General features: G+C 38.4%; 1 protein-coding gene across 1 annotated transcript in view; it reads left to right on the top strand.

Annotated features, from left to right (window-relative positions):
- Nucleotides 1-12,953, top strand: part of USH2A (usherin) — a 735,906-nt gene that overhangs the window by 365,910 nt on the left and 357,043 nt on the right. Inside the window, exon 32 of the mRNA XM_047839579.1 lies at nt 11,713-11,872. Coding sequence (XP_047695535.1) covers nt 11,713-11,872 — 160 coding nt within the window. The remainder of the gene's footprint in view (nt 1-11,712; nt 11,873-12,953) is intronic.

The following is a 12,953-nucleotide window of genomic DNA, read 5'->3' as shown; positions in this document are numbered from 1 at the left end:
TGAGCAGAGATCAAGAGTCACACCCTTAACCGAGTTGAGCCACCCTGGTGCCCCTGGACAAGATTTTGAGGAAAGGGAGGGATGTGGATTTCTCTGGTGAAGTGGAAAATATTAGAAGCACAGACAGAAAATTTGTTTAGTCTAGTAATGTAGTGTGGGTGCAGTTGTGTGTATGAGTACTTATCACGGCAAAGTGATTCCACTTCTGCAAATTAGTCTGAAAGCACAGTTTGGGAGGTTAGTGGTGGTTCCCTGCTCACCTGGCCAAAGAGAAGCCTGGTGCAAGTCAAGGCTTCTACGAACAGCAGAAGAACAATGATGTTCAGGCTAAAGAGAGCCTACGTTTTTATTAATTATAAGGTCAGAATCTGATTCTCTGGAATCAAAAGGCTGAGCAAGCAATTGTGAACCAAGGACTACACAACGGCAGAGATGAATGCAACCTGACCTTCCACGTGCATTCTGGCATAGCTCATTGCTTTCCAGGCATCTGTGGAAAACACACCATCTCTTAGGTCTGCTGCCTAAGATGTGTTCTCACTGATCCATAACCTAGCAGTGGTCCTCAAGTTGGAATACCAAATGACAGAGGATGTGGTCAGTGGCTACCTAGATCGCTCCAACATTTGTAAAGGACCCGGTGACGATTTGTGGGAAGGATGCTTAGAGAGGAGAAAGGACAGTTGGGATAAAGCTGTATGTTTCATGTACAAAAGGATACTAGGAGGTTGTCAGAAAAACAACTAGATAACATGCATAAGATAATAAAGAAGCAAGAACTGCCTTTTAATTTTCTAATGGGAGAAACCAATAAGATATAAATTCCTCCGTTTATACCAGGAGTTAAAAGAAAATCATTGCCTACTTATTGGTTCATTTTGTAAATTGAGATCAATGAAATTCTCTGAACAACAGCATGAAATCAATCGTAAAATAGCATATAATTCATGGCCGGTATTGTAAATTATAGTTTGCTTGACAGTAATCGGTGAGGTTTCCATGCACTGGGATGCATTTCCGTGTAACACGTCTCAGGATGATGCCTGTGGATCCATTTCTAATGCATATTAGAGTGATCTGTTTTTCCCTGTCTACAACTCCCTGTGTTTGGTCTCATGCAAATGATGCAATCAAGCAAATGGAAAACAAGATGTTGTTGCTAAGGGGCTCTGACAAACAGTGGCCTTGCGTTTTCAGGGTTCCCCCACCCTGCGTTTCCTCGACTCAGATTTGTGTACATACCTGCAATTGTTTGAATCCATTGATCCATTACATTGCCCTTGAAGGGCCTAATCGCTTCTGTAGAGACGGATTACCAAATCAGTTGCAGTTAGGCAGGGAGGAGACAGTTATCATTATATCCCTCTTTGCTTTACATTATAAATTAGTGGCTTTGTTTATGCTCATTCCCAAAGAATGCCTTCGTCCTGCTTCCCCTGTAGCCCTATTCTTCACTTTTTAAAATTAATTCTTTAAGAAAAACCCCCATTCCATTTATTCCTTTTTACATATCTCCTCTTCCCTGCCCCCCCCCCCCACCTGATGCTGCCTCACCTTTTCTTCTGTAATATCCACCCCTTTTTCTCACATCTTCTCCTGTTTCACCAAGGATTTCCCAATCGGGCCACCTGTGCAGCTTTCGCTCCCATGTATCATGTTAGATGCTATCCCCTTCTTTTTTTCATGCCTCATTATTCAAAGGACACTAGTGACACTTCATCTTCTTATGGAAATACATTGAGAATAATCCACTTCGGGGTGGACACTAGAGGCATAAAAATGACTTGGAAGTCAAAAAAGCTATTTAATCAGTGTGGCTTTCTTTGCACGATTGAGTTTATAGTTTTAAATTCTCAGAATCAAAAGAAAATCCTCAATTCCTATTGTAGCAAAGACACAGCAGGCATGTTTCCCAAACCAGAAATGTGGCCCCCTAAATTTGTGTGTGTGTGTGTGTGTGTGTGTGTGTGTGTGTGTGTGAATTAACCTATCTTGAGGAAAATGAGTGGAAATATTTTAATTGCATAGGTTTGAAAATCTTGGTTGTATAGTCATTCATAAGCATAAATGAGGCACCAGATAGCATGGCTCATTTATAAATCTGTTGATAAGACATATACCTGTATCTCTATTTCTCTATAATTGTTTATACCTTTCTTTCTGTGGCTCCACTTGATAACTGACTTCACTCCAATAAAAATTAGTAGTACGAGAATCACAGTTATTCTTAGGGGTCCCCTCTGGTCCCCTGATGGTGTGAAAGCTTCTAGAGACTTACATAGTTTCTTGGCATTTAGAGTATGGCCACCCATGGCACTTTCCTCCTCTTTGCAAAAGGATCACTATGGAGTTATCTCTCTCAGACCCAGTAGATCGCTTCATTGCTTTTGTATCAAACTAGGGAAACTGAAATTCTTGCATCATTTTCTATGGTCCCACCTGCCTACATACACCAAGGTTGTTTCTTTAGCTGGGATCTGTCACCTCCCTGGAATTCTACCTTGGGCACAGGGGTCCAAGAGCCTGCACGTGTCTTCCTTCTTCTATCTTTATTCCATCATTTTGGGAAATCTGAGGTGGTGGAGGCAAAGGAATATGCACTTCTTGTTTTCCCACCATTATATCTGAACCCTGAGTCATCTGTCCCCTCAGTGACTCTGTTCAGAAAGGTTCTCTTGCTCTTTCTGCTTCCTGGCCAGCCACATTCTGTTTTATAGATAAAACCATTTTATAAATCAATTCTGGATTTATAGTTTAATTGAGGGGAATTTGGATGAGAATTTAAATGAGAGGAAAATAGGGGGTCAGGGGCAGTGGAGGACAGAAGCAAACAAAATAGGTTAATAAGACAGCCATGTTAATCTCAGGCCTCGTGGCACAGATATCAAACATTATAGGGATTCAGAAGAGGGAGCTATACCTAAGGGATCCAATTTTAGACCTCACTCAGTTCCTCTAGAGAACTGGCCAAATCATGGAAGGATGAAAAGAAAAGATCAATACAATGAAGAAAAAAATAATGGAATAAGAGAGTTATTGCTGACGAGTGCCAAGGGTCCAGTTGAAATCAGAAAACCTAAATTTCTAGTAGACACTTTCAGTATGTTCAGCAATGTTTCTCATTCACATTTTAGAGGTATGAGAAACTTTAGAGAAATGGGATAGTGAGATTTATCCAGAGCTAGGAATTGGAAGAGCAGATATTGAAGTGGGGCGGGGAGAGGTGAAAAACTCTAGGGAGCTGGAGAGTATGGTTTTGAAAGGGGTCATCAAGGATTATATCAAGAAAAATGCAAATGTTAAAAATAGTTTGAAAATAAGAAGGTGCTAAGAGACTGGACATTGTGTGATGACAAAGGAGTGAGTGGTTGCATTGATATGACAGGAGGAAGAGGTGGAAGGCTATATGTATGTGGTTGGAGAGGGCAGACTTTAAGAATCTTGGAAATAGTTCCAAAGATGACCAAGTAGTGGGTGGAACTGTGCTGAATGTCGAATAAATGAAGTAGAGGTGAAGGACATTACATTTGAGGAAGTTAAAGTGAAGCCAGATTCAGAGATGAGTCATTATTGAGGATGTTGGAGTTGCCAAAAAGGAATTATAATTGAAAAGAAAACTGAGCCAATGCTGAAGTCATTGAGGAAAGGAGAAGTATGACATAGAAGGTATAAGAGCGCGTGTGTCAACTAGGTCAACATTTTCTTAAATAATGAATTGATATTGGTAAATTATGGCTGTCATTTCTCCACCTCTATGTGTATGTACATGCATATCATAGAACTTGAAAAAATAAGTGTAGTCAAAAATTAAACAAGATTTAAATCATCCTTATGCCCTCACTCTGAGAAAACCACTGTTGAACTTTTGGAGTATCCCTAGCTTCTTGTTATTATGAAGCATTCATGTTTGAAAATTATGTTTTGGTATTCAGGCAAACACAACTTTGACTTTTTCTTGTGTGTGTGTGTGTGTGTGTGTGTGTGTGTGTGTGTTTTGTTTTGTTTTGTTTTAATAGTAAATCTCTCTCATCTCACAGTTACAGACCCCTTCATTGGCCTAACAATTAATTAAATTCTGGGATCGTTAGATATCATTCTATTTCTGAGAAAAGTTGGCAATCTGGGTAAGGGTCAGAGGTCTTCTTCTGGTCTTGCCCATTCATTCACTCAACAAATAAAACTATGCTCATTAGACATTATATCAGTTCTGGAGATATTGCAGTGTAGAAAATATCTATCTGCACTCAAGGAGTTTACATTCCCATTGGAGGCATATAAAGTCAAGAAATAAATAACATGGCAATTTCTGACATGTTTTGGTAATTATAATAAATAGCTAAACAAGGCAATATGACAGAGAGTATCTGGGGATGATGGTGGCCACACCATTAGATTATCAAGAGAGAACATGCAGGGGAAGATGAGCCTGAAGAATGAGAAAAATTCAGCCAAGTATAAAGAAGGAGAAAATATATTTCAGTTAGAAGGAATAGTACCTGCAAAGGCCTAGAGGTGTGACATGTAGAATTAAAGGAACAGAAATATGTCTAGTGTATGGAAGGAATGAGGAGAAGTAGGCAGGTGTTAAGTCATGTAGTATTTCATTGACCATTAATAGATTTCATTCTAAGAGAAATAGAGGGCCCAATGTAGTGTATTATTCTGGGGGAATCGAAAGATCACTCTTGACTAATGATCTTGCTTCTTTCTTCACCGAGAAAATTGAAGCAGTTATAAGGTAAATCCCACACACTCCTGTGACCATCTACCCACCTACCAGCATTCACACCCACATAATCTGCCTTCTCCCCTATAATGAAAGAGTGTCTGCCTTGCTCTAAGTCCAAATCCTCCACTTTCATACTAGATCCCATTGTTTCACATAATAAAGGAAAAGCTCCAGCAATTCTCTTCTTTTTCATCCATTACTAATTTTTCCATCTCTACTGGATCATTCCCATCAGCATACAACACAATTTTTATCTCATTTAAATTATTTTTTTAATCCCTGGACTCTACTTACCTTCTCTCTATTGTCTCATTTTTCAATTTTTGTCTACAACAAAATTTCTTGAAATAGTTGTTTATATTCACCATCTCTAATTGTTCCATCACTGTCTCATAAACTCACTTCAGTCAGGCTTTGACCTCCGTAGCTTCACTGAAATTTTTATTGAACAAATATGAATGACTGCCATATTGTGAAACAATGGTCAGTCTTTAGTCCTCATCTTATTGGACCTAACACCCTTAAAACATTTGATTAATTTGACTTCCAGTATGCCATAATCTTCTCCTTTTACTCATACCTTACTGGTGGTTCTTTGTCTTCTTGGTTGATTTCTGCTTTACTTCCAGAAAATTTATATATATATATCAATTTGTATCCTTGCATCTTTTCTCTTTTCTATCCACACTCACATTTTTAGTGTTCTCATTCACTTTAAATGTAAACAGTATCATGATGACATCTCACATTATAACTCAGGCCAGGACTTCTTCCTGAAATTCCAAACTGAAATTCTTTAATTGGCATCTCTCTTTGTTTGTCTAATTTATATATCAAACTTTCCATGTCTAAAATGTTACTTCTTTATCTTCCCGTTCCAAACTTGTTTTACTTTCTGTGATATTTTCAACCAAATTAGTGATTACTTCATCCTTGCCTTTGCTGAGGCCCAAAACTTTAGAATCAACTTTGACTCCTCTCTCTCTCTCACACACTACCTACAGTGCATTGAGGAATCCTATTAGTTTTGGCTTTAACACATATCCAGAGATCCTCTTGGAGTGATGTCAGCAACATGGCAGCATAGGGACTTCTCAGCCCATTCCATCAATTCCCCAATCCCCTACCCCCACCCAACACACCAGTTTGAACAAGTACTCACACATAAAAATACCTTCACAAGAGCCAAGTACTTGAAGTGAGGGATTACAGCACCTGGGTAAAGCACTGAAATGAGAAAAGATGCATTAAGGAGGGTAGGAAAGATAGATTCATATTACCTCCATTTAACCGTGCCCCAAACCCAGGCATCCTGGCAGAGATCAAGATTCTCCCTATGGGAGGAGTGTAAGTGAGCACCTAACTTCATTGCAGACCCCAGACCTGACCTCTTCATCACTAGACTGAATCATAGCCTCAATCTCAAGACTGGCCTGCTATATAGAGGCACCACACTACTGGTTTCAAAATATATTAAAAGCCCATGGTATTCAAAACAGTATAGTATTGGCATAAAAACAGACATATCAATGGAATAGAATAGAAAGCCCAGAAATAAAATACATACATATATATGTATATATCAATTAATTTACAACAAAGGAGCCCAAACAATGAGAAAAGGACAGTCTTTTCAATAAATGGTATTGGGAGAACTGGACAGCCACATGCAAATGAATGAAGCTGGACCACCATCTTATATCATTCACAAAAATTAACTCCATGCAATCAACACTTGTATGTAAGACCATGAAACTCTTAGAACAAATGATAAGTTTCATGCATAGATCTTGGTGATGATATTTTTGGATCTGACACTGAAAGCAAAGGCAATAAAAGCAAAAATCAACAAGTGCAACTACATCAAACTAAAAAGCTCTACACAGAAAGAAAAATCAACAAATTGAAAATGCAGCCAACTGAATGGGAGAACGTACTTGCAAATCATATGTCTGATAAGGAGCTAATATCTAAATCGTATAGAGAACTCATACTTCTCCACAGCAAAATGAGTAGAGAAAAGCAATCCAATTAAAAAATGGACAGAAGATCTGTGTTGACATTTTTTAAAAAAAGACATGCAGATGGCCAACAGGTATATGAAAATATGCTCAACATCATTAATCATGGGGAAATGCGAGTCAAAACCACAATGAGACACCACTTCATATCTGTTAAAGTGGCTATTGTCAATAAGACAAGAAATAACAAGTGTTGGTAAGGAAGTGGAGAAAAAGGAACACTTGTACACTGTAGGCGGGAATGTAAATTGATGCAGCCATTATTGAAAACAGTATGGAGGTTCCATAAAAAATTAAAAATATAATTAAAATATTACCCAGTAATCCCACTTCTGGGTATTTTTCCAAGGAAAATAAAAACGCTAACTCAAAAAGATAGATGCACCCCCATGTTCATTGCAGTATTATTTACAATAGCCAAGATATGGAAACAAATTAAGTGTCTATGATGGATGAATGTATAGAGAAAATGTGAGGTATATATAAATACACACACACACACACACACACACACACGCGTGCACACACACACACACAATGGAACATTATAAAATAATGAAATCTTGTCACTTGCAACAACGTGGATGGACCTTGAGAGGGTTATGCTAAGTGAAATAAGTCATACAGAGGAAGACAAATACCATATGATCTCACTTATATGTTGAATTTAAAAATAAAATAAGCTTATAGATACAGACACTCACACACACACACACACACACACACATATATATATATATATATATATATACACACACACACACACACACACACATGCATATACACACAGGAATGATAGTCAGCCATGTAAAGAGGAATTCCTGCCCTTTGAGACAATATGGATAGACCTTGAGAAAATTATGCTAGGTGAAATAAATCATACAAAGAAGACAAATACTATATATTTTCACTTATATGTGGAATAAAAAAGCCTAACTCAGAGAACTAGAGAGCAGAATCATGGTGACCAGGGGATTGAGGCCAGAGATGGGGGGAGGAATAAGGAGACATCAGTCAAAGAGTATACACTTCCAGCTATAAGATGAGTAAGTTCTGGTGATCTAAGTTATAGCATGGTAAGCAGAGTTAACAGTACTGTATTATATATGCGAAAGTCATTAAGAGAGTAAATCTTGAACTTTATCACCACACACACAAAAAGGAAATTATGTAAAGAGTATGGAGATGTTAACTAACCTTATTGTGATCCTTTTGCGATGCACATGGGTATCTAATCATCACAATGTACATCTTAATCTTACATGTGTTATATGTTAGTGCTTCACTAGAGTTGAAAAAAAATACCCAGAATCCGACTTTTTTTTTTGTTACTTATGACAGCCTCCACTTACTTGATTACCACAATAACCTCTTAAATGAGATTTATGCTTATGCTCTTGTTCACTATAATCTGTATTCAACCCAGCAGCCAGGGTGATATTCATGAAATCCATATGATCATGCAACAATTCTGTGGAAAATCCTCTGGAGTCTTGCTGTGTAGGATCTTGGATGAAAACCCCAAATCTGTGCAAAGACCTACAAGGCTCATGTGATCTGGTCCCTCATTAAATCTCTGATGTCATCTCTTACTTCTGTTTCACGTATTTGCTCTGCTTCAGCCACACTGGCCTCCTTGCTATATCTGTTACAGGCATTTTCCTCCTTCCAAGCCTTTGCTCTGTTTGTTGTCTCTCTTAGAATGGCCCTCCCCGTAGAATCCCAAATTGACTCTCACCCCTTCCAAGTCTTTAAAAGCTCAGTATATCACTTTCCTGCCAAAGCCTCCACTGATTCTTGCCTTTTAACATTACCCAGCACTCCTGATTCTTCTTGCTCTATTCTATGTTCATTATAGCACTTTGCAATTATACACCACTAATATCCTTAAACCCTGTTAGACATTTAGTTTAAAACCATGTTGTCTCCTAAAATGCAGTATTTTTTTCACCCAAAAACCCCACACCTTACATAATCTGGGGGCACACCCTAACTATGAATGTAAGACTTGACAAGGTTTGGTATTTCAATCCCAGTTCATCAGTCATACTGGGCCTCTTAAGTAACATGACCTCCCAAACATACTTACTTCTTCATCCTGGTCTCCCCCAGTCCCCAACCAACATAAAAATGCAAGTTTCCCAATCCATGGAGGAGGATATTTTGTGACAATAGAATCAAGATATAGATGGTAACCCTGGAACCAATTGCCACAACAGGCTACTAGGCATCTGAGGCAGATTAATATTCCTGGTGAGTTTAGGAGTTAGGCGATCAAGGCCACTTTCAAAGTATGAAGGCTGTAGCATGGAAGGGAATGGTTCATTCTGCAATAAGGAGATTCTGTAATGTGGTGATACCATGATGATGTAGTCTGACCTCATCGGCCTGAGGATGGTAACTAAGGATTAACTTAAGTAAGTATGAATTAACTAAGGATTTTTAGCTGTGCAAGTCTGTTCCAACAAACACAGACAAGCAAGTATAGGGCCGCATTTGAATGGTATGAGTTCCTCACCAGCTACAAACTGGGTAGCCCAATCTCGACCTCAACAAGCTAGGATGTAAGTAAAAACTTCCCCTCCACAGAGTTCAGTTGTCTAAGAACATTGTAGCATCCAGTCTTATTTGCAGCTGGGTCAAGACAGTCTAGTATGGACAGCAATGATGCTCATGCAAAATATTCCAAAGTCTCTTGGAATTGACCACATGGAGTACAATTTTGGCAGGGGCCTGTTCTTTCAGAAAAGTTAGAAGTACTCTCGTGTTCAAATACCACATCTTTCTCCTATTTGAACTGACAGACCCATCAGGGATTCCTGCTTTACTCTAGGTGCAGTGCCCTCCTTGATTTTGCTCTTGAAACTGGACTTAGAGTCACATCCCTAGCTTCTCCTTCCTTGGGAATCAAGGAATTCAAACAGGCAGTAGAGAGGCTGCATGGCCACCAAGTTCTTGGCCATCAGAAGGAGAAGGTGAAGAGGACAGGGGGATGGTTGGTCATGTGTCCTTTGCATCAAATTTTCCTATAGTAAATAGTAGTTTACACTCCTTGTGGCATGTGAGACCACCGTTCTCATGATTTTTAACTTAGCAAGTCTCATAGAATATTAATCCAAATGGAGGTACCCCAGTTCTGTCTGATTTGTGCATATGTGGGACAGCATTCCTGTCATCTCTTAGCAGTTCCTGGCAGTACTGTACTAGTTCACCACGGGCTCCAAAATGTCCTTGTAACATATCTTCTGACCACATTGTTTGGGGGTGCCCACCTCAACCGGTGCCACTGAGTATCAGTGGGATAAAATTGTAATGAAAACAAAGCTTAATTGAAAATATTGTGAGTCTCTTCTTGATGGCCACTCTTTTGGTCTAGAGTAACTATATTTAGTGTAAAATTATTTTTTTGCCTTTTTTTTCTGATGCCCTACATGTTTAACCAATTGACTGTACATTGCATGAAAACCAAAGTGTTCTTTTCTAGTTTACTTTTGCTATCAGTGCAATGCAAAATCTATTTCCCTAAATTAGGTTGTACTTCATTAATCTTTTAAATGTGAAATTGTAATGGTTCAAGGTTAAGGAGATCTTGAAATATGTGTTACTTAAATTATGACTAGCTTATTTCAAAAATATCCCAGAAAATAATTACTTCTAGTAGTATAAAAGTATGAATGATGTTTATCAACCTGGTAAAGTTGACTGAAATTTGGTTAGACTCATCGACAAAATATTACTTTTTTAAAGGTTTATATATTTATTTTTGAGAAAGAGAGAGGGCGCGTATGAATATGCAAGTGGGGGAGGGGCAGAGAGAGACAGGGAGACAGAGAATCCAAGCTGACAGCACAGAGCCCAGATGCAGGATTCAATCTCCTGAACCGTGAGATCTTGACCTCAGCCAAAGTCAAGAGTCGGATGCTTAACAGACTAAGCCCCCCAGGTGTCCCTCCACAAAATAATTACTGAGTACCTTTATAAGAGAAATGCTCAGGGTATTTCAGAATTGAATTAGTAAAATACAGATTGGCTTATTCTAATGCAAGGGGAAATGACATACATTAGAAAGGTAGACAGAAAGTACTAGAGAAATTCAAGCGAGGGAGAGATCATTACTAGCTAGGGTACTATCCCATTCTCTCCATCAATGGCCATACCTCACTCAACTATATCTAGATCATCTCATTCTTAGTTCTTTACTCATTGATTCAAACATATATTCAAAACCTACAGTGTGCTAGACATTGTGCTAGATACTGAGAATGCAAAATCAATCCTTCCCTCACAACATTCAGTCTAATGATTAGGAAGTCACGTAAGCAAATCACTGTGACAGTGTTATAATGCTATGCAAAGGTATGTATAAATACTGTGGGAGACAAAGGAGAGGGTAATAGCTCCACCTTGTGCCAGGGGTCACAGCAGGATGTGTTAGGAGCATCTTAAGAAAGAAACAGACTTTTGCACTTAGCCTGGACAACTTGAAGGTCAAATAACAGGCAGGCAGGTGGACAAGAGAAGAAAAGAATTCTGCAAAAGGAATTACAAGCACAAAGTCATTGTTACGAGTTATGTATTTGCATTTCAAAAGCAACTCCTGTTGTCTTCAAATATGCTTTAAAAATAATTTAAATGTCTCATTTATTTTTCAACAGAACCATTGAACTAACTCTAAACGCAGAAAACGATTTACCTGGTCATAGACATTCAAGAAGACAGTCAAATTGTTAAAATGAAAAAGTTAAACCGAGAGTTTGACTGACACTTGTCTGTTTAAAAATAACTGTAGTATATTTAAAGGATAAAACAGCCTATATTTATTGCTATTGATTTTTAGGACTATTGATTTTTATTTTAAGCTTTACTTTAACAGTTCTAAGAAGTAGGAATGTAGAGGAGTTGTAAGATCACCTGAATAAAAAATATGATGGTAAATAAATTCTTTTTCTCTCCACCCTCTAGATTTAGCAGTGTTTACGCCCCACCAGTTTCTACTTAGTGCCTGCACGCATGTGGGATGCACAAACAGTTCCCTGGTCATACTGTCCACGGCACAGCTGCCACCAGAACATGTGGATTCCCCACTTCTGACTGTCCTGGATTCTAGAACAATATACGTCCAGTAAGTAGAAATGTTTTTGTTGCACACTGGTTTATGCAAGAATCCCAGTGAGCTCAATCAAGGGAAGGGTTTGTGACATAAAATTAATTTTATTGTGATGAAATGCATAGAAGTGATTAGTTCAGTGGTTCTGGGAACCTTTGATTATCACTTGCCAACTTAATTTCCATTTTGTCTTTATGCAATCAGGCTGAGCTACATACGGACACAGATTCTGTAGAAACTTCGATAAGGGGAAACTGACCACTTACAAGACTGCCTTGGGCTTTCCATATGGGTGGTGTTATCAGTGATGAGTTGGAATTAGAAAGTCTAAATATATATTTTCTTTTTGAGTGTAAACTAGGACCTTGTTGTTCCCTGAAAGTTGAAGTCAGAAAGGAATTTTCACATACAGGCATGTTCAGATTATTTTTGATATCAAGTGATTCTTACCCATTTCCTGATCTGAGGTGCAAGGCAACTTGTGGTACTGAATCAAAACTTAGCAAATCTGTCTTGCCGCCAGTTAATACTTGTTTACATCCATTTCTGTTGGTCTCAGTTTTCCCACCTGTAAAAGAAGAGTTTGGGCTGAATAAATTATGATATTCATTCAAGCTGAAAAAACATTATGCTTCATACCCATGGTTCCAAGTCTGAACTGGCCTATTGGCTTTCAGTGCTGCCCTAAACTGAGCCCGCATTACTTACGCCAAAAGATTTCCCACTACTCTAAGTATTTCTCAGTTTCTCAATTTCTGTCTGTTTTATGATTTGCCCTGCTCATTGTCACCGACACATTGTAAGTCCTATCTGGACTATCCTCTACTTTTTCTTTTTGCCTACCAAATCCGATCCATCAAGGATAGTCTTCTGTATCTAGGTATATTCTCACCTCATTCAAGAAGTTTTATTTGACTACTTCATCACTTCAGTCCTCAGCTTCTCTGTATTCTGTAGTTGTATGTTAATCTATGTTAGATTGCTCATTTTTGTGGCAATTGTCTTTTTGCAAAGCAACAATTATGTTATCTCTCACTCTCCCATTTCTCATAGGTTCTCAAATGTTCTACTTCTCCCGTCTTGTTCTATGGCTTAA

This window comes from Prionailurus viverrinus, chromosome F1, assembly GCF_022837055.1.
Source record: "Prionailurus viverrinus isolate Anna chromosome F1, UM_Priviv_1.0, whole genome shotgun sequence".
NCBI classification, from domain to species: domain Eukaryota; kingdom Metazoa; phylum Chordata; class Mammalia; order Carnivora; family Felidae; genus Prionailurus; species Prionailurus viverrinus.
This window is presented reverse-complemented; position numbering and strand designations above follow the sequence as displayed.